General features: G+C 41.6%; 1 protein-coding gene across 2 annotated transcripts; it reads right to left on the bottom strand.

Annotated features, from left to right (window-relative positions):
* Nucleotides 1–120: 120 nt before the first annotated feature.
* On the bottom strand, nucleotides 121–20,693 carry AKR1A1 (aldo-keto reductase family 1 member A1). Of its 2 annotated transcripts, none has more exons than XM_079313365.1 (9): nucleotides 20,352–20,693; nucleotides 18,039–18,134; nucleotides 11,779–11,898; nucleotides 10,003–10,154; nucleotides 7,710–7,905; nucleotides 6,911–7,110; nucleotides 5,832–5,904; nucleotides 4,807–4,893; nucleotides 121–2,025 (listed from the first exon to the last, which is right to left on the bottom strand). In XM_079313365.1, exons 2-9 carry the CDS (start codon nucleotides 18,126–18,128, stop codon nucleotides 1,960–1,962), a joined length of 984 nt encoding a protein of 327 aa, XP_079169491.1. In that variant the 5' UTR covers nucleotides 18,129–18,134; nucleotides 20,352–20,693; the 3' UTR covers nucleotides 121–1,959. The 2 variants fall into 2 exon arrangements, with proteins under 2 accessions (XP_079169491.1, XP_079169492.1); XM_079313366.1 differs by lacking the exon at nucleotides 20,352–20,693 and adding an exon at nucleotides 20,025–20,136.
* Between the last annotated feature and the right edge of the window lie 562 nt (nucleotides 20,694–21,255).

Genomic DNA, 21,255 nt, shown 5'->3' with positions numbered 1-21,255 from the left:
ATTAATTTGCTTTTCTTGGGAATTCACCCAGCCCACTTAGGTACTCTTGGTTAGATAAATAACTAGAGAAAGTTAATTGGGGCCCTGAGATAAGAGGGGGGAAAAGAAGTCTCAAAGTCATACAATGAATACAGAATTTATTGAAACAAGCAAACATGCAAGTGAGACAAGCAAGAAAAGCCATTGTCCTGGGCAGGATGACTGCAGTCCCCAGCGTGCCTTCAAAGTACAACTGCTTGCCTAATACTTGGAACAAGAACCGTATTCAAAGTCACCGTGTTTGATTAGAAGAATTAAAGAAACCAACAGGAATTTAATTTTCCTTAGGAGAAAATGTCCAGTCTAGTAAAGAATTCTAAATGAGGTGCAATGGCTTCCTCCACTGAGGAAAATTCATCAGGAATTAGGAAACATTTTACAAAGGAACAGAAGTGCCTGAAGTTTTGCCTGCGATTTACAAGGAGTGATAAATGTGTTTCACTTTTTTTTTTTTTTTCCAGTTCAGCTGCACACTGTGAGGCCCAGGGCAGGAATTACCTGGGAATGCTTTATGTTTAAAATGAATACATAGATCTTTTATTGGCCTACTGCAAATAAGCTTATACAAATTCAAATGTCTAATTCTTTAACTTTTGAACTATTTTATATACAAGACTATTTTTCTAATTTCTTGCTACAGCTATGGGAAAAAAATCAATCCTATTTAACAGGTAGAGAGGACCAAAGTAAAGCACTGATGTTTCTAAGGCCACAGCAAGTGCCACCACCAGAGCACAGGTAGGTACTAACACCTCATGCCCTTTGTGCTCAGATGACCAGCCAATCCATTAGGAGACTGAAACAAAACAAAACTACTTAGAGCTGAAGTTCCAGTCCAAGAGTGCATCAGCACTCAGCAAATTAGTCCCTGCCAGAGGAACACAGAGACATGGCAAGTAGGAAAACAGGCACAAAAGGCAAATAACCACCCCGAGTTACCAGCAGGTCAGTGGTACAGCAGGAGACAGGAGCAGCTCTCCTAAGTATCAACCAAAGACGTTTTTTGGCAGCAGCCAAAAATGCAACATTAAAACACTGGGAGCTCTGAAAGGTCTTTGGTCTTAGAGTACAATTAGGAAGTAATTTTGTGACCTTCCAGAATTTAAAATGGACATCTTTGGTAAAGAAACACTGGACAGCTTCACAGGAAATGTAGGATGTTATTCTGCAAGACTTGCTGAAACATTCTTGTGGCTTTTGTGATAGAATAAGAGCTGCTGTCAGAGCTGAAACCCAGCACTGTGACAAGCAAGAGAGAGGATTGCCCTGAAGACCTGCTCCAGGGTCTGCTTTTACTCTGCTCAAATCTACAGGCAAATTAAAAGAAAGAGAAATTTGAGAACTGTAGGTCCCAAAAGTGCTATGAAGTGGATAAAAGCACTGGGCATGGCTGCTTACTTGGGTTTTAATGAATGGTTTATGGACATAGTGCAATTGTAGCATATTTCACTTTTTCCCCGTTTAAAAAAATATTAATAAAATATCAAAGTTGATGGCTGAGCAATCCTTTAGTTAAAAATCTTTCACACCTTCACTCTTCTTTTTTTTTCCCTCATCATGGCAGTAACTGAAGTTTTCAAAACCGTTTCACAGTAGTGACCAAAGTAATTACCCAAAATAATGCCCTAGTCTGATAACAATGTGTTTGGAACTTGACTTAGACTCCATCAGTCTTTATCTAATCTCCAAAAGATCTGATGCCTCCAGGAGCCAGCGTGCAGTCATTGTAAGAACTCGACAAACTTTGGCACAGAAGCTGCAGGATCTCCAGGCAGGAGGTCGATTAGAAGTAGCACGTAGTAGGAAAACCTACTTGGGAAGGAAGGTTTAAATTTGGGTGCTTTTGACAAATCGTGGTAACAATTACTTTGTGGAAGGGCACGCACAGGCTCATTACTTTAACACCTTATTTCCCAGTAGTTAATAGGGGTCATTGAAGGGGTAGTGGGGGTGTCCAGCATCTCTGGCTACTAGCTTTCCATCCACCTGTGAAATAAACATGACAGACTCAAGTCAGAAAGATAAAATTCATTCTTACTCTCAGATTCAAGTTCTCAGTAATTTAGATTTCTAAACCTTTGTATCCCAAACATCTGGGAGTACATTTTTCAGCTTAAACAAGAGCTCTTCCCTCTAGTCCCATGTCCTCTTAGCTTTCTTGAAAGAAAAGACAGACAGCTGGAGCCTAGAGCAAGAGTCTCAAACTGCAGAGACATGAATTAGACTAAGGATAGTTAAAAGCCTTGTATCCTGCAGCTGTTACTGAGTGAGTGCTGTAACATGCACACTTCAAAACACTTTATTGCAGTTGGAGCCTTTGTCCATCTTTCTATGACAGAGAATTGCTGGGCTGCCAATTTTAGAGATGGATAAGATGAAACACATTGAGAGGCTTGTTCAGGGTCACACACTGAGGCATTAATAGTGTCACTGAACTCCTTCTAGGAACATTTCTACAGAAGACCAGCTTGTCCAGCTGTAAAATGGGGGCACTGAAACCAATATTCACAGATAATCAGAGGCTTGGGCTGGCCCAAAACCAGACACAGCCATGCAGAAGTCTCAGTTCCTACATGCACCTGGAAGCATTCAGGTGGACAGCTTGCATTTCTAGTTTCACCAAGTGCATTGCAACACCCCCAACTTCCGTGCAGCTGATGTAAAAGCTCATCTGTAACATTTGGGGAAGTCTGGGTGCAGCACTGGCCCAGAGCACACACCTCTCCACATGTCAGGCAAGCACCATCCAGCCAAAACTTAAATTAAACAACTAATGCCTCAATAAAAGTCATATTAGAGAAACCCTTGATTTTTATATATATAAAAGTGATGGTAGTGATCACTCAAAATGTTATGGGCAGAGGGAAATCACAGGGACTTCCAAACCAAGTATCCACTAGGAAGTGCCCCATTAGCTTTGAATATAAAGCCTGCATTTCAAAGCCACTGGAATTCCTGCAATGAGCAGTTTAAATGAAACGAGTCACCTGGGGGCACTGCAGAGCACAGAACGAAGATGTTACGGTGTAACATTTTACTAATGCTCAAATTATAAAAGAGACTTGAAATGAAGCTGTCAGCTGAACAGGACAGAAGTGTCACAGTAGCTTCAGGTTTCCTCAAGTCCTCTCGAAAGCCAACAGCTTCCTCATGTTCCTGGAGTTCATATTCTTCACTTTCCCCCCCAGTTGTGTCCCCCTGCATATTTGTCCACACAGAACAGGCAAGCATTCTTGCTCACAGCAGGCCAAGACAGCAGCTGCCAGAAGCAATGTTTCACATCACTGATTCCAGTCTACTCCAGGAATTTGAGGGAAGGAGGAGGGGATAAAATCAGCAACGAACACACCTGCAGGTCGACAGTAGCTAACTCTTAAAAAGAAATCATGATGTGCTTATTACATTCCTCCTCTCCTGGCCAGACAGTAATTTCAGTTTTACTTAAGTATATTCCTTGGCCAACTATATGCTTCCAAAAATGTTTGGATTTCAGATTGGTGCAAGGTAGCTTCCAAACTCTATGCAGATAATGAACAGTTAAAAGTGTAAAGCAACTAAAATTGTCTACATGCAATGTAATAGCCCCCCCCCCCAAAGGCTTTAAACATACACAACGAGGAAGAGAGTAGCACAGTTTTAATAACTTGTGGCTGTAGATCAATGAATTAAAGCCAAGAAGAACTGTCTCATCAGTTCTGATAGGAGCTCTCATGTCACTGCCATATCACACTTTGAAATCCAGACACAGTCAGATTCATAGTGGAGATAGGCATGAAAGGTTAGGCAGGAATTTTAATTCACAGTTGATGAAAATTATTTCCAATAAGCCCAGAAGGGATGGGCAGGAGACAAAAGGTTCCATTAGAGATCTTAGAGCTACAGAGACATGATTTAACTCTACTCATCTTGCTTCCTCCTGTCTTGTTATCTGACAATATGGCAATATCTTTGAAGCCCAGCTGCATCACATTCACCCTTTCTCAAGCTGGATGGGCTGCCACTTTGAACTGTTTTTCATCTCTCCTTTGTGAATCCCTGTGATCTGATCAGGTCTCCCAGGTAACCAAAAGCACATGAATTATCCCTGGCTCATTCAAGCCAGGCTATATTTTAATGTATTTTGCAGTTTCATTAACAAAACAACTGTTTGCAGCATGAGTAGCAAAGCACTTGAAAGAAACGTATTGTCAGTGCTTGTCACTACCCCGTTCACACAGATCAGCTAAGCTGCTTGTTTGGTATACAGACTCCTGATCCATAAACATGAGAGAATTTTGGCTGCAGGGATGTGAGGGTTTATATTTATACACACATACAGTTAAAAGGGTGGCCTTGAGGCTCATGTAAGAATGACAAACAGTGAAAGCTGTAACACGTTCCCCCACACATTTACAGCTTCTCTTTTCTAACTTGGGCTGGTCACTGATTTACTCTTAAATATTCAAAAAACCCACAATGATAAATCCTGGAGAAAAGCTTTCCCAAGAAATCCTACAGCAGCAGCCACTACTGAAGGATAATTTACAGGCAAAGCACTGAAGAGGCCAGGCTATGCTTGACAGCTCCCCAATTTGCTGAGATTTCTTGTGTCTGTGCTGTATGGCAGAGAAGGGATCACTTCAGATTCACTATAGCAAAACTATAGCAGCTTGTTAACAGTTGCCATATCCTGGCCAGTGATGCACCAGGGAATGTCAGCAGCTTTCTGTTGTAAAGTCAGAAGCCATATGCACATAATGAAAACTATTATAAACACAAGAAATTTACCGTGATCATTGGCACGATGTAACGCCAGTTTTTATTCAGGCTTCCAATGTGGCTCATCTCCTCTTCTGTGAGGCTGAAGTCAAACACCTGAGAATAAAAGCCAGAGACTTTACTCAATAACCATAGGTTGCCATCAGTTTGTTTTCTGCTAATAAATATGAAATTGCAATTAAACTCATAACAAACACCACAGCAAAGGCTTAAAGTCTGAGCTGTTCACAAACCTGCCAGCTCTGAGCTTACACTGGTACTGCATAGTGCTCTGCCACTAAGACAGAAAGCAGTGGGACTGTTTCTCACAGTAAGTGCTACCTAATTGATAAATACTCTGTTTCCATGTAGATCCAAACCTCAAGCAACTGCAGAATTTATGGCAATTGTATGAGATTTCTAGGAGCACGCTACATGCCAGAATTCAGATTAATTGGAGTAACACTTACAGAAACAACTCCTTACTTAAAAACAAGTATGCAACCAGCCAATCTTTTTATATAAAGATCCAAGGAGCTGATTCAGAAACATCCCTCAAGATTATTTAAAGTTAGGGTTTTCAAATAATTTCTCAAGTGTCTACTTCTGAGCAGAAGTGAACCATACTTAGTCTTTCAGCATCACTAGAATGGCAGTTTGCTGGAGAAGTAGTCACCAGCCCTCACTTGCAGGATAGAGCAACTATTAGTCAAATAAGAATCACTGAGCATAATTAGAAGACTTCCTATTTCAATAAATCTGTGTCTCAAAAAAATGTAAGTACAGATTTTTCATCTAGACCTCTACAAAATACATTCTTTACCTTCTGATAACAAGACTGTGCATGTGCACACTGCACACTCTCACATACTGAGCTGCTTAAAACACACCCTTTGTTTTCAAAAAGCATCTTTACCCTCCCTCTCCAGTGTGTGCATACATTGATGAACAAGTATGAACTAAGTACCTCAGCTTACTGCTCTGCAAGTTGGAGGACAGTATAGCAATTACTCACATGAAAAGGGCATTTCTGAAACTCCTCCATTTCAGCTTACCTGGAGATTCTGCTGAATGCGAGCAGGAGTGACACTCTTGGGAATGACAACCACTTTACGCTGCACTTGCCATCTGCAAGAGGAGGTGAGAGACTTTGTCTGTGCATGCAGTCCAAGAAGAAGAAGTATTTATTTTGGTTGAGTAATAATCTGCGGCAGAAAAGATGTCACTTTCCACAGGAGTGACACAGCCCTGTATTGTATTAGGGCCTGGTGTGTCCAAGCTCAAGCAAGACAGTAACAACTGAATTCATCAGGGAGGGGAAGATGTTCATGCCTTGGAACAAGCACCCAGGTTTCAAGTGTTTTAAACTAAAAACACAAGTAACAGTCAGAAAAACATTTCAACAAGTTCTAACCTGACAACCACTCAGAAACTAGATGAAAACCCAGATCCCTGAAGTGCCTGTCTGTGACTTGAGCACAAAATCTCAAACTTATTCAGCTCTCTAAGTAACCTACTACTGCCCAAGACTGTAGTAGAGACACTGATGGATAAAAGTCAGTCAAGAAAAATGAGGATAGAAAGCAAATTTTAGTTTACAAGGTACTGATCACTTCCTGGGTATCACTCAGTCACCTTGTTTCCTAATATCCAGCACCTGGCTATATAAAAAACAAAACAGCAAATAGTTCTTCAGTACAAAGGAAGCAAGTCTTTTCCTCAGCCCCTCTTCTTGGGAGCCCACTTGAGTGCAGCAGCAAGCACTAAAGGCTTCAAGGAACTGGTCACATACAAATTCAGTGGGCAGCACTCATATGTGCTCACTGCTGCCTTAATTGTCCTACTGCTATTTCCCAGCAGAAAATATACTGTCCTAGATATGCCATTAGTCCATATGAATTATCTCAGACATGGATGCAGGTCCTGAATGGACCCTTCTGATCTAATCTACCTGCCCTAAGGCAGGACCAACTATGCAAGCTTTGTAAAAAAAGATCAAGTGGGATTTGCTTTTGGCACTTCTTTGCTTTTAACCCCTGCCTGACACACTTGAAGTGGATTCCTTCTAGCTTGTATGTTTTGCTAGACTGAAGGCTATGTCCCAAACACCACCTCTCTCACAATTATTCTATACCTGAGGATGATCTGTGCAGGTGACTTGTTGTATTTTCCTGCAATTGTTTTGACCCCAGGTTCCTCTAGCAGCACAGGCTCATCTGGGTGTTTCCACATGCGATCTGGAGAGCCAAGGGGACTGTAGGCAGTGACCACCAGTCCTCGTTTCTGGCAGTGAGCAAGCAGCTCATTCTGAGCTAGGTAAGGATGGCATTCCACCTATGAAGATGACCCACAGTGAGTGGCTACAGAACACATAATGTACAGTGAAACAAACAGGAAATCAAGCACAAAAGAATCTAACATATCACAGAAGTTCATTGCAGATTCCAGAAAACCTTATGAGGATAAGGTTTAAGTTAACGTTAATAACTCAAGTCACTACCAGGAGAAAGAAGTGTCTGGTAGGCTAAGCTTACAGGAAACAAAGAACAGATCACCTAAGCTTCGTGCTGGACTTTCCATTAGTACCAAACAGATCATCCAACAAGCAAGGAACTTCTATGCAGTAGGGATTCAAGTTACTCCCTCACAATCTTTCCTTTTTACAAGCGAAATTGTTCTTCGCATGCAAGATGAACTCTTCCACAGACCTGTTCATCTAAGCAGGTATAAATGTCCACAGAACATGGATGTAGGCCTCCTTTCCAATCTGCTGGGAAAGACAGCCTCTGTGTGCCTGCTCCTGCAGAGCTGGCTGTATTCTTCCCGGCAAATAAGAAGCTGCACCTCTTGTGCTAAACACATGACAGTGGTTTGCAAATTCTTCACTCTTACAGACAAATAGGAAAGGTATTTGTCTCCTTTATCCACCTTACCTGGAGCACAGCTGGCTTCACAGTAGCCACACTTAGTACATCATCGATCTGACGACTGTTGAAGTTTGACAGCCCAATGGCTTTCACAAGACCTTTCTCCACCAGTTTCTCCATAGCCTTCCAGGTGTCCTTGTAGTCAATGTAGTCGTAACGCATGGTGTTATCGGGATTCTTTGGGAAGAGATTGTCCCCTCGTCTGCAGCAAAGGTGAAGTGTAAGTACACACACCAAATTATTTATGTTAGTTCTTCACTTAAAGAAACCTTCCTCAAAGCAGTCTTGAAAGTTTCTATATAGTCTGAAGGACAGAGTACAAACTGAATGAATCTGTTCAATTCCATTTCATGACTTAAGCTATAAGCAGTTATTACACAAGACAGTCTTTCCTATGTTACACAGCACTTTGAAGTACTAACCTATACAGCAGTGACTACACAGAACTGATAAACCACTGTACATACAGCAGCAGCTCTCTGCACACTTAGATCCCAATAAAATAGTTGATTTAGGGAGCAGCAACTCAGAGGGCAGCTTGGAGTTGCTACCAAAGGGACCTGGGTTTAAGAGCTATCTAGAAAAACTGTATTCAAAGGACACTGGCCTTCCCACTCCCTCTGGATTCTGTAGCTGTCACTACTCAATACAACCACAGATTCTCCCAGAAGTCTTAACATGTACCTGTTGTTTATAGGTTGGGTGTGTTTCCTTAAAATTAGTCATACCAACACATTAAAAAAAAACCAAAAAAAAAAAAAAAAACAAAAAAAAAACAAACCAAACAAAAAAAAACCTACTTAAACAGACACAAAGTGCCCAGGTGTGCCAGGTGACACCCCCACAGCCAAAGGACTGTAACTGGTCTCTGAGGAGTTGGTGCTGGGAAGGGTACCAGCAATCCCTCTGGAAGAGCACTGCTCTGTAATCACCACAGGACTCTGCTTGCTCAGCACTGAGACTCTTACACTGCTCTAGCTAAGCAGCGAAAGGTATGAGAAATGGCACTACTTGGGGACAAAAGGAGGTGCTTCTTCATGTCACTGATAAATCTAGAACCAAAAATAGCCTTATGAAAGCCTTATGAGCTCCCAAGTGAGAAGAGCAGCCTCATATGTCAAGAATACTGTATTAAATGAGAGCAGTTTTCAAGACCTAAAGGCACTGTGATTTTCATCTGGAAGTTTGTTTTCATTTCTCTGTAAATAACATTCCTTAGCTTAGTCTCCCAATGCAACAGGCATCATAAATAGGCATGCATTAAACCAGCTAAGTAGAAATAATGGAAAACTGCAGAATATACTGTTTCCAATGAGAAAAGAAATGAAACTGCTTTATTAGACTGTCAGTTTTGTCAACAGTGTCACAACAATATAATCTAAATTTAAATAATAGTACTATCTAAACATACATTATTATTTGTGTTATGTGTCATTATCAAAGCAATGTTTGATGGGGTGATCTTTTCAAGCAAATGAAAAGCAAACCTGTTGCACAACAGGGGGAATTTTTAACAGCTCTTTCTCCAGACCAGTTCTAGTTAAAAACACTTCCTCATTCTGTTATGCTGAGGAATATATTTCTAATTTGAGCCTCTTTCATCTTATCATTAGCGTATGACATTGGTAAAATTCAGTTCATAAGACTAGAAGGAGAAAAAAAAAAACAAAACAAACATTCTCAGATTTGCAGAACAGAGGCCTCTTAAACTGAGAAAGCCTGAGTGAAGGTTCCATGCAAACATCTGGCAAGGAGATTAATTCCTCCTGCCTTTTTGATGATTACGTGGAAACAACTACTTCCACATCTACAAGGAAATAGAATATGGAACTGTGTTTCTCATGGGATTGTAAGACAAGTGCATTTAGCACTTAAATGGAAAACTCTCTTATTTCCTCAAATCATAGAATTACTGTAATTTGTGTCATAAGAAATCAATTCCCTTTCACCTCATACAGGTACTACCAGAATGCTGCATTTGCTTGTCCTCTGCAGTACAGTAAATAACTCTATAATCCCCATTTTACAGATCAGTACAACTAAAGCACAAAGCAGTTCTGATAGTTCCTCAAGGTTACCAGGTAGGCCAATGGCAGAACCAACAACTGCTGCTACACTTCCCCAGTGCCTAGATGAAGACACTGGACTGTTTTAAACTTTAAACACTAAAAAACACCTTGCAGCCAGCATAAACAGGAAGAAATTCACAGCTCAGAAAGAGCATCCTCAGGATATAACATGTGCCACTTATGTAAAACTGGTATTTCTGCATTCTGTGCCCTTTGCATCCAGAACTTACTCAAAGGCATGAGGCCAGTGCATGAGGTACAGGTCCAGGTAATCCAGTTTCATGTCTCCAAGTGTTTTCCTCAGTGCTGGCTCTACATCTTCTGGGTGGTGCTTGGTATTCCAGAGCTTTGATGTTACAAACAGGTCCTCCCTTTTAATAACCTTCAAGAAAGGAAGGAGAGCAATTTCAGAAAGAGAATTGCAACAATTCTCCAATTAGTTTTAAAACAAAGAGAACAACTGAAGTTTTGTGGTTTGTTTGGTTTTTATTTTTAAAGGTAACACATGGAACCTACAAATTAAACCTTTCAAAAATATACTGGATGGAGAAGAGCCAGAGAAATACACACAGTGGCAAGTCTTTAAAGTATATCAAATACTGCAGCACTTCGAAGTTTCGAGAAACACAAAAATTCCTTTCCACATACACACTCTTCCAAAACTTCCAGTTTAAGGGTTAAAGCCATTACTAAGTGTGATGTGGCCAAAAGAAAGGTTGCTTAGATTATTCATATGTAAATTTTGAAATCTCTGTTTAACAATTCACATATTCCAGGCCCAACCAGCTAACTTACTTTACTCATCACATGCTATAAACCAAAATTTCTTCTTGTGGAAAGAGCGTGGGAAAATAATCAGAAGATTCCCCAAAACTCTGCATTTCAGTTTTTAGGCTGTGGAAGGAACACACTAAGAACTGAGAGCCCTGTACCCTATGTGGGAAGGGTAAGAACAGAAATAAAACAATGGAGAACTGGTTAACTAGAAAGTATAAAATACAAAGGGAGATCACACTGGGAAACTGAACCACAGGTTTCCATCAGAAAGGACCCTTCTCACACTCTCATGTCTGACAAAACTTCATTCAAGTCTCTTTTGAAGAATTTGGAATGATTAATTCCTCAGTTTCTCTCTTCCAACCATTGAATTATTTCTGTGTTTCACACAAGGATGCTATGTTTAAAAGGAAGATATTTTAGAATTCTTTTTAAAATAATTTTGATTCAAATTCTAGTTCTAAGTTAGCTAGCTAACATGAACTGAACAAAATGCTTTCCTTTGTCTAGGAGGGAGGAATCCCTGGGGCAAGCTGAAAACAGCCTCTCTCAAGCACATCACATAACAAAGAGACTGCCCTAAAGCCAAGGCAAGAGCAGCAGGAAAGCAAGAACATGAAAACTTCCTTTGCATGGGCTGTGAGGCTGTACAGGTTATCCTTTTGGCCCCTTTAGGGAATAGATTTAAGATTCCACCTCAGCTCATACATATGAATGCCTGTCACATGGCATTATACTTAAGCCTCAAACTCTCAGGTGCAGAATCTGGAGTCATATTTAATAACCTTTCACATGCAATCAGTGTTTCAAAACAGATTAAAATTCACCACATTTTCTCACTCATATTTTATCTACAACCAAAAAACCTACAGTTGATATTTTATCAATAACAAAAAAACTAAATTTGCTGTAGCTATCCCCCATAGCATGCTACCCTTGAAAGTCAGGGTAACTTATCATATAAATTATGACAAATATTTTACATTATAACTACAGATTCTGGGAACCCCAAAGTAACCAAATTGGGATACTTGGTGTACTTTCCTGTAGCTCCCATCCCATCTTTACTCCCCATGACAGCCAGGAGGATTCTAAGAGGAGAGAAAGTTCTCTTTCATGCCTTCTCCTGACAAATAACAAACAGTTGGGGTAACCAGCAGGAAAAGCCACAAATGTTAACTTCACAGGGGACAGCTGTGAGTGTCAGCAGACAGTTGCTGTGTTTTTACCTTGTTGGACCCAACACATTCCTGGAAGGCCTCCCCGATCTCGGCTTCGTTGCTGTAGGCGGCGGCGCAGTCGATGTGGCGATAGCCCACGCTGAGAGCGTGTTTCACTGCCTCCTTCACCTGCAACCACAAACCCTGCACTCACTGAAAAGGGATGTGCCACTGGGAAAAGTTAAAAAATGCTAAGAGACTTAGTGAGGAATAACCCCCAAAAAAACCAGACCTGCATAAGGTCATGAGATTGAAACAGGAGGATCTGGAGTCTCTGTGGCACAGTTCTTAGGGGGGAAGAGCAAACTGCTGGCAGACACTCCAAGAGCAACAAGAAAATGGATCGTGCACACAGGGCCAGCATGCAAGAATGCACCAGATAGAACAAATCCCCACTCTTTACTATAGTTGTTACACTTTTCTTAAATATAAAATGATCTATGAGAAGCAGTTTTCAAATAAGTCATGGCTTAGGAAAACAGTTTTGTGACCAAAGTGACAAATTGACATCAATCAAACCTGGATTATATTTCCTCTTGCCCAGTAAAGAAAGAGCCTGGCTTCTAATTCCAGAATCACCATAACTTGTTCAGCCACTCATACTTAATTACCAAGACAATGCTCTTTTATGGAACATTTTTCTTTGCTGTCTCATGATTACCCAACAGTGAAAGTCATACTGCTGGGATACTCCGGATGATGCTCACAACTTTACATTTTGCTCTCAACATTGCTGACAATGAAGGTGTTGGCAACAGCAACACATCCCTTGCTCCATATTGCCACACAAAAGCCAGAATGAGTTTTGGAAACTAAGGCACTTTACATCAAATCTGTATCTGCTTTTAAAAGCTCTAATGAAGCACAAGCACCAAATGTCTTCACATGTGGGCCTCAGATATGGAGCAAGCCTAGAAACCAGAAAGAAAAACAGAATGGCATCTCATAAGGAGCTTTTGAATAAAGATTTTCTATAAATGATTGTGCAAGAATGAAGAATTACCAGTTGCCAGTGTAATCATCATCTCCCATTAGGCTGATGACCATTTAGTAAAATCTGTTTCAGCTAGCACACATTCTCTCTCACATCTGTCCTTCTGAAGTACTACAGAAAGAATAAGACACCTGATCTGCACAGGGATTTCTATACATTGCACCTCACTGACTTGTCTCTCAAGACTGTGGGAGACTGTAAATTACTCTGTGTATAAGGCTTGATGCAATAGGGCCATAAATGTTAAGTGAGATCACACCTCTCTTGTCATGAGATTAAAAAAATATGTCCACAAAGGCTAGAGGGAGACAGATTTCTTTCAATTTAATCAAAGTACCAGCATTTTCAAATTTAAAGCTGACAAAATTAGTAATACCAAGCAAAGATGTACAGTCCTGCTTTCAGATGCTACAAAAAGGCAATGAAGAATCAAATGTGAGATCTCTCTCCTACTGGTAGATTTAATTTGTTTTTCTTGTCAAGAAGAGCAGTAAAAGCAGACACAGGGTATTCTGACTACATTCTTTGGCATTCTGAGAGGAAAACTGGAGTGTAGCTCAGTTTCCCTTAGCCAGGATGACAAAGCACTTCTATTACAGCAGAGAATTCTTCCTTTCTCAAGCAGGATGGCATTTACAGTCCTTGTTTCACCTGACAAAGACATTTCTCAGGCCACTACAAAATCAATGGCAGGGTAATTCTGAAATCACTTGAGACATAGTAAAGGCCCTCAGTATCTATTCTCCAAAAAGGTGAGATTTGTGGAGAGGGCCAGAAAAATAGCAATATCCTGTATTTGGAACCTCCTGTTTCCTCTATCAGAGTAGTACTTCTTTTAAACAAACAGGCACAAAGTTTACCACAAATGAAAGTAGGCACCACTCACAGAAAAACAGAGATAAAGCATTCCAAACATGTCTGTGTGATCAACAAGAGGCTGTATTGTTTTATCAGCATGCTTTGAGAAATTTCTAGCACTGAAGAATTGGGACTGATAATTTAAATTAGGTTTGGATCTGAGGAAAAAAAATCTGTATTTGGGTAAGCTACTCCCAGCCTACTAACACATTCCCATGTGAACTGAGAGCTCCTGTTCCACACAAAACGCAAACAATCAAGAGGAAACATGAAAAAAAATGCATTTTTGGAGGGGAAAAATAGGAACATACAGATGTAAGTTTTAAAAAACTTTTAAACTTACTTTTTAATAGGAAGTTTTGTATTTTCAAGATTAACTTCAGAGAGGTATAGGGGAGTAGGGGACAGAGAACAAAAACACAACAGAAGCAGCTGAAGATTCATATGCCTGTGGGTACTTGTTGTTGTGAAGTAAAAATAGCCAAATGACCCTTCAAACTTTTAATCTGTTCTTTAGTTTAGCATGTCAATATTGCTATGAAAGGAGCAATTAATGAGTTTGCATTAGGCAAGTTGAGTCACACAGTTCAACTGTGACTCACTGATCCATCCCTACAGAAAAAGTTAGGTCTTACTTAAAGTAGGTCTGAATGGATCTTGAGACATCTATCCTCAAGATCTACAGCTGGGCAGAGTAAATCCAGACCACTCCTACACACATTTGTCATAGCCCTTCCTGTGACAGGCAGCCTGTTCTAATGCTTTGAAATCTCTGCTCAAAGTCTTTTAGATGACTCACAAAGATGGCTCTGATGCCACATTCTATTCCTCCCAGATATGAAATCCACAGCTTTCCCTTTATGAGGGCTTTTTGCAGATTTGCAAAGTGCCAGCTCCTCTCAAACCTCTCTTGACCACATAACTGCAGGTGCTTCCCCCTCTCATCACAACTCACCTTTCCCAAACCTTGCATCACTGTTGCTGCTGCCTCATCAGCTGTTTTGTGCCTTTCTTCAAATGGTTTGCCCCAAAACAGACACAGGTATTGCAGTTGGAGCCTCACTCTCCTTCACTTTATAGCAAAGTCCAAGGAACTATAGTCCCATTTAAACATCCCAGTAAGGGACTTGGCCTTGCCACTCATCCACCCTTTTTTGAAGATGGACAAACACAGTAACAGATTCAGAAACACAATCTGCAAGTTCCCATTAATTATAATATCCATTACTAGATTTACAGTTCTTCAATTTGCTTCCAAAAGGTTAAAAAACTAACAAGCCATCTTTACACTTCCAGGCAACACAGAGTTCAAGTGACCCAGGTGCCTCTCGTACACAGCCCCAAGCCATTATAAAGAGATTTCCACTCTTAACAGTTCAACACTACTGGGAAAGATAAGGTTCTGACCAGCCTCCACTGCTCCCTGCAAAGTTGACAAATATTAGCAGTCCTTTTGCAGACAGGAAGTAGGAAAAAAACAGATAATCAGTGCACGTGATGTTCAGATGCACTATGACCAGAACCCAAGTGTTGCTATATCACAATTTCTAAATATTGCACTAAAATTTGCTGAAAAGGAACTCACACCACCAGATAAATAATGCCAATTTAAAAGGTGGTGTTCTCTAAAAGAAATGGATTTGCCTCTTATCCTTCAAATGTTGAATTTAAGTCCCTTCCTTAACAGCAGTGAATTTTTCTGTAACCAATTTTTCCCGTACCCAGGATTCTCTATATTGTCTAACAAACTTCAGGAACTAAACATTCTCCCCCAAAGTTGCAATCCTGTCACAAGACAGGATTGGTCTGACTGGTTTTCTGAGCTTTTCCAAGGTTTCACACAGAAATACAAGCCCTGTGTCTCCCTGTCCCACAGAACCAGCCTCTGACACTGCAGGTTAGGCTGCTCATCAGATGGGGATCAGTCCTCCAGGTTGAAAGCATGGCTTGAGAGAAGAGAACAAAGCATTAAAGGATTGCAGATAATCCAGCTGCAATATCAAAGAGCCATGGTACTGATATTCTTGATGCTCCTGTCTGAATGGATTTCTCTTTGAACTCATTCATGCTGCCAGTTCACAAACTTCTGTACTGTGCTCCCTTCCATTCAACAGCCCTCTATCATACTCCTATGGAAACATGCAAAACAAATTTCCCTTCTAGCATTTGATCATGTGAAACACAAAACATCCTATTATTTTACATGGTGTCAATCCTGTAAAATCCTATAGCCTTTCAACATGGAATTAGATTCAATTATTTTCCTGTTATTAATATCTAGGAAACTGAGGCTGCATTGATACCTTTGTTTACTGGACTGCCAAGATCTGCCTACAAGGTCAAGGCTTGCTTACAATCAGAACAGTAACAGCAGTTATAAAGAAATTACTCAAGCTTGGCAAGGGAAAGAATTGCACTCTGCTAAGTATTTACCCAAAATAATTTAAAAGCCATCCATTTCCACACTTGCTTCTAATGTAGCCCTTTAACCAAAGAGCTTTTGATAAAGAGCCTCTATTTGGGAAACAGCTAAACCAAATTTAATCAATGCTAATTCTTCTGCTTCTCTGGGTTTTTCACCCCTAGTTTTTAATTCATAATAGCAGTTATTATCCCTGAACTACATCATGTCTTTTTAAGGGTAAATCATCTTGACACTGCCAAATTGCTGCTATGCCCCAAATTAATTTATTCCATAGGAATATCAACAACTTCTGTAACTCTGGCCCTTTTCACTGCACTTCCTAGATTTTGCCTTCAATACATTCTACAAGGAAGTCTTTGAAAACAGCAGATATTCCAAAGAAGTGACTTCCAGTGACTTCCAAGGAAACCCAGAGAAGATGGCTGGATCCTGTGTAGGGTTCAGCTGCCAGCAGCACTGCTGATTACAGCAAAATCCAACTGAATTAGGTTTAAATTATGCACAAACAGGATCTGTCCCAGTTCCTTTCTAAGGCCACATGTTTCTCAGTACAATTAGTTCACAAAATAACCAACACATTCATATTTTGTTTGTTTAGTTTCAGACATTTGCTTTAGACAAAGCACATTTAACTGCTTTGAGTGCACAGAAATTCAGCCATTAAATTTGTGCATGTTAACAATCTTAATTCAGCTGTCATTTGATGTTTTAAGTGGCAAAGCTGCACATTCACCCTTTTCCTCATTTAAGAGGTTGACTGAGCTCTCACACCAACTCAGCTTCCATACTGGTACAGCTTCTATTCCCAACAGATCCCTTGTCCTGACAGTTGTTTGGACAGGAAAACCCACAGTAAAATGGCTCTGAATAGATTTAATTTTCATAGCTTGTTTCCCACCTTTTCCTCCACTGGAATGAGAGAATACCATGCCTTGAGAAGAATTTTAACCTTCCCTCCCAGTGATGAGCACAATGTTAACCAACATACTCCAAAAAACATCATAAAGCTCACACAAGAATAGCAGTGAGACATCCATTTACTGCACAGACATGCAGTGGTGTGCATAATTAAGAGAAGCTGTGGATGCCCCATCCCTGGAAATGTTCAAGGCCAGGATGGATTGACCTCTGAGCAATCTGGTCTACTGGAAGGGTGTCCCTGCCCACAGCAGGGAATAGGAACTAGATGGTCTTTAAGGTCTTTTCAAATCTGAACCATTCTGTGAATCCACAATTCTCTGAACACCAGCTAGGAATTCCACCAAGCAGTAGATATTACCTTTCAAAGGAAGTACATACAATTTCTTCCCCTCAAAAAAGTATCTTTTAACTAAATGAGAGAGATACAAAAATACAGACAAAGGGGAAAAGTATTACAATAGCAGGCACACCATGGAGCACACAAACATTCCCACAGACTGTTTGTAGTAACACACAGAATTGTTTCCAAGTGTGGTGTTTGCCAATTCACTGCATTCAGCAGCAGAGTGAATGTCTAATGATACATGAGCCATCTTATTTTAAAAGCAGGCTGACCCAAGCAAGTTCTTTGTTTTCCTGCTAACCATTGGCTGGCTGCTGGAACAGGACTTATTACAAGAACAACTTGAGTTTCTGCCTCCCAAAATAATGCTTTCTGCTGAGTCATCAGTCTAAGCCAGAGGGGTGTCAGGTCAGACCAGCAGCCTGAGGACTTGCCAGTGGAAGAGTCCAGCACTATATTATAAAAACACCATTCATTGGTCTTTTTCTGGGTTTGTGTCCCAGAGCACCACTGCCCAAGGCCAGTGTTAACAAGTCTGAAGGATCTGCTGTCTTTGTGCCTTAAGGCCTTAGTCATGTAAATACACACAGACACACATTCAGCTTCAGTGGACTCAAGACCAGAACAGCCCAAGCAAAGGACCCAGGCCTCAGACCTGGGACCTTCAAAAAAGGTACACAAGCACTCATACTAGTTGAGAGCACAATATCCTATTGTTCCCTGCTTACTTGGCCACGGTCACTTTTCCAAGTTCCCAGTCCCACGAGAGGCATCTTCTGCCCAGTGTGGAGCACAACAAAGTCACATGTTGCAGGCATCTTTGCCTAGAGAGTAAAGAGAACAAACAGTTTTGCAGCAATTCTTTAAGTTGCAACAATTTACCTTTTCTGCTCACAATGGCAAAGCTTTTTCATCAACAAAGAAAGGGCTTACAGCTGTCCCAACATCGTCACAATCTATGTTTCTGCTCAAACAGTTGAAAAGAATCTGCATTCAGGATGAGCTTCAAAGCTGGCTAGCTGATTTCAGTTACTTCCCAAGCTCTGCTGCATCCAAAATCATTAATGTTAATTGTTTTAAAAAAACAACAACAAAAATAACCAAGAGTGGAGGAATGCCATGTTATTTGAATATCTGACTATGTAGGAGCAATGGATGTTTTCAGAGTTCAGCATCCATATTGCATACTATCCCAAAATAGGTCTGCCTTCTCAGTGTTGCCATTTTCCTCACATAATTAGGTCCCAGGTGATGGATGTGTTCACACAGAGTTTATGCTTTCAATTTCTAGCTTAGCTTCTCAAGCCAAACTTTTGTAGCTTTAACAGTAGACACTAAACAGCACACTTGCTTTTCAGAGAGACATACAAGAGCAGCTGGAGTGACCCTGAACCTGACTGCCATTGTACACCAAGGAGCTGGGAATCCCTGAAACAGTTAACCTGAGTAGGTCCAGGCTTGCCTTGTGCTGCACTTCACACCCAGCCTTGTGCTGTAGGATGCACAAGCTCAGCAGCAACCTGGAACAGGAGTGTGCAGGTAGCTCACACTTCATACCTGCAGTTATGCCACCTATATGTCCTTGCCTTTATCTAAAAAAACCAGGAAGTTCTCCTGCAAGCATCCTCTCTGTCTGACAGTAGAAGTGAAGAATAGAAGTGTTTACTTGTAAAAGAATCCCCAGCAGGTGAAGTGACCAAATCAGGGTAATCTCTGCTATGGACAGAGTCTGCACACTGTGCTGTGTGAGTTCTGCTCAATGCTGCACAAGCAGGGTCTCCCAGAACCTGAAAGGATGCACAATTATCAACACCCTTCTATTTCTTTAAAGGGTTAGCTCTAAAAAACATCATTTGATATGATACCTTAGAATCTGAATGTCTTTCTTATCAAGGCTGTAATGGGCCAGCACCTCTTGGTGCAAGACAATCATTACACTGAACTAACAGCCCTGGACTTGCACTGAGCTAAGTCCAGTTACTGGTGCTGAAGACAATCTAGTGAACCAAACTGCAGATCTGTATCTGTTTTATTGGGGTAGGAGGTCAGAGAAGGCAGAAGGATGGTTTTCTCTTCTACTCTGAGCTTGCACAGCCTTTTGTAGACAGGCACATGCAAGTAGATGCTGTTTACCTGAATTTAGTTGCCTAAATAAAAGCACCTTCTTGCATCAAACAACACAACTAAAAACTTAAGGCTTTTTGATTCACTTTGGCCTATAATACAAATCAGATACCACCCTTTGCTTTACATAACCATGTTGTGCAATCATCTTAAAGGTAAGAGTTCAGCCCAAAATACAAGGTACACATTTAATCAATAACTAGCATCAGCACATTTTTAAGAACCATCTTGCTTCATGTAACATTGCATATTAACACTGCAGAGAGATTTGAACAACAGCTTCTGGAACAATGGAACACATCAGAATTACACACACTGGAAAAAACCATATGTTAATACTTTCCACTCAGATTTTTCCCTAAAATAGGGGACTAAGAAGGATTTATGATGCTAGCCATAACTATTCAGTTCATTAAAAAAATAAAAGCCTCTTCTTAGAAGGGCAGAGATAAAAACAAACATAAAAGCAAACTAATTCTGTACTAATTCTTCACCAGCCTACTGTCATATTCACATGAAGGAACTAAAGCTCAGAGTAATTCAGGGACAGTCTGGGAGGATGCATCAATAACCAGAGTAATGCAAACTACCCCAGTTCATCAACCCACAGCTATAACTCATTTTTAACCTAAAGCAAGAAGTCTTCCAGCAGTAAAACAACCATAGCTGTGCATGCCATTAATATATATATATATATATATACATATATAGATAGATAGGCAAATAGGTACATATTGGCAACACTTGAGTAGCTGCAACAGCTTCTGCCACAGAGATCAGGGGTAGCCCCGCTGCGTTTTGGCCGAGCGCGCCCACCTGCCCCTTATCGGGGCGGCGCACGGCGGGCCCGCCCGGCGCGGGGGGCGGCGGAGGGGAGATAATGCGGCTCCAGAGCCCCGCAGCTCTCCCGTACTCACCGCCGGTACCGACCGCTGCTGCTGCCGCTGAGGTTGTTGTTACTGCTGCTGAGGTTATTGTTAGTGCTGCTGCCGTTACTGCTGCTGCTCGGGTTATTGCCGCTGCTGCCCGGCCCTTCCGCTTCCGCCGGGCGCGGGCAGCGCGGGTGACCCTGACGGTTCAAACGCGAAAGTCCAGCAGCGGGGAGCGGCGGGGCTGAGCTGCCCTCACGGCTCTGCCCCCGGCGGAGCCCGGCGCCTGGCCCAGCCCTGCCTCGGCACGGCTCCCCGGCACCGACCCGCTCCCTGTAACCCCTCAGGCCCCCTCATCAGGTTTGCCCCGCAGATCTCTGTGCCCTCCCGGCCCGGTTCCCGTCGGGAAGCTCAGGCGGCCCGGCCAGGCCCGGCCTCGCCGCTCCCGCCGGGCGGTGAAGTGATAAATGCCATGGGCTGCACCACACGGGGGGAAGCGGCGAAAGACGACCCCGGCCCATAAATTCGACAAGAAGCGTTTGCATCCACCCTACTCCTGTTTGTCGTGGCCTCTTGAAGCCATTCCTGCTTGTAGGAAGACCGAATACACCCAGTTTTATTTGCAGCACTAAATAACAGGAATCCAAGGAAAGTGAAAGGCTGATCGCGCTCGTTTTGCTTCAGCTTTTGCGCTTTAAGGTGCATAAAGAAGTGGCACTTTCCGAGAAGGCCGGGCCTCTTCTCCTTGCAGATGGGCAGGAATTAATTTCCTTGCTTGCTCAGGACCGCAGAGATTAAGGCAGGCTCATCCAGCCGGGTGCTTTCACTGCTGGGCAGGGACAGCCCTGCTCCCGGTAAGTCAAAGCCTTCCGCCGGAGCAGACTTTGGCCTGTAATCGAGAATCAACCCGATCTTAAACACAATTAAAAACAGATAATCGGTTTTGACTTTT

This window comes from Erithacus rubecula (genome assembly GCF_903797595.1).
Source record: "Erithacus rubecula genome assembly, chromosome: 10".
Taxonomy (NCBI): Eukaryota; Metazoa; Chordata; class Aves; order Passeriformes; family Muscicapidae; genus Erithacus; species Erithacus rubecula.
This window is presented reverse-complemented; position numbering and strand designations above follow the sequence as displayed.

Coding starts and splice junctions, on each gene's coding strand:
- AKR1A1 (XM_079313365.1), bottom strand. CDS start 18,128: ATGCCTGCAACATGTGACTTTGTTGTGCTCCACACTGGGCAGAAGATG. Junction 10,155..11,778: donor AATGTGTTGGGTCCAACAAG/GTAAAAACACAG, acceptor CCTTTCTTGAAG/GTTATTAAAAGGGAGGACCT. Junction 7,111..7,709: donor TGAAGCCAGCTGTGCTCCAG/GTAAGGTGGATA, acceptor TCATCTTCATAG/GTGGAATGCCATCCTTACCT.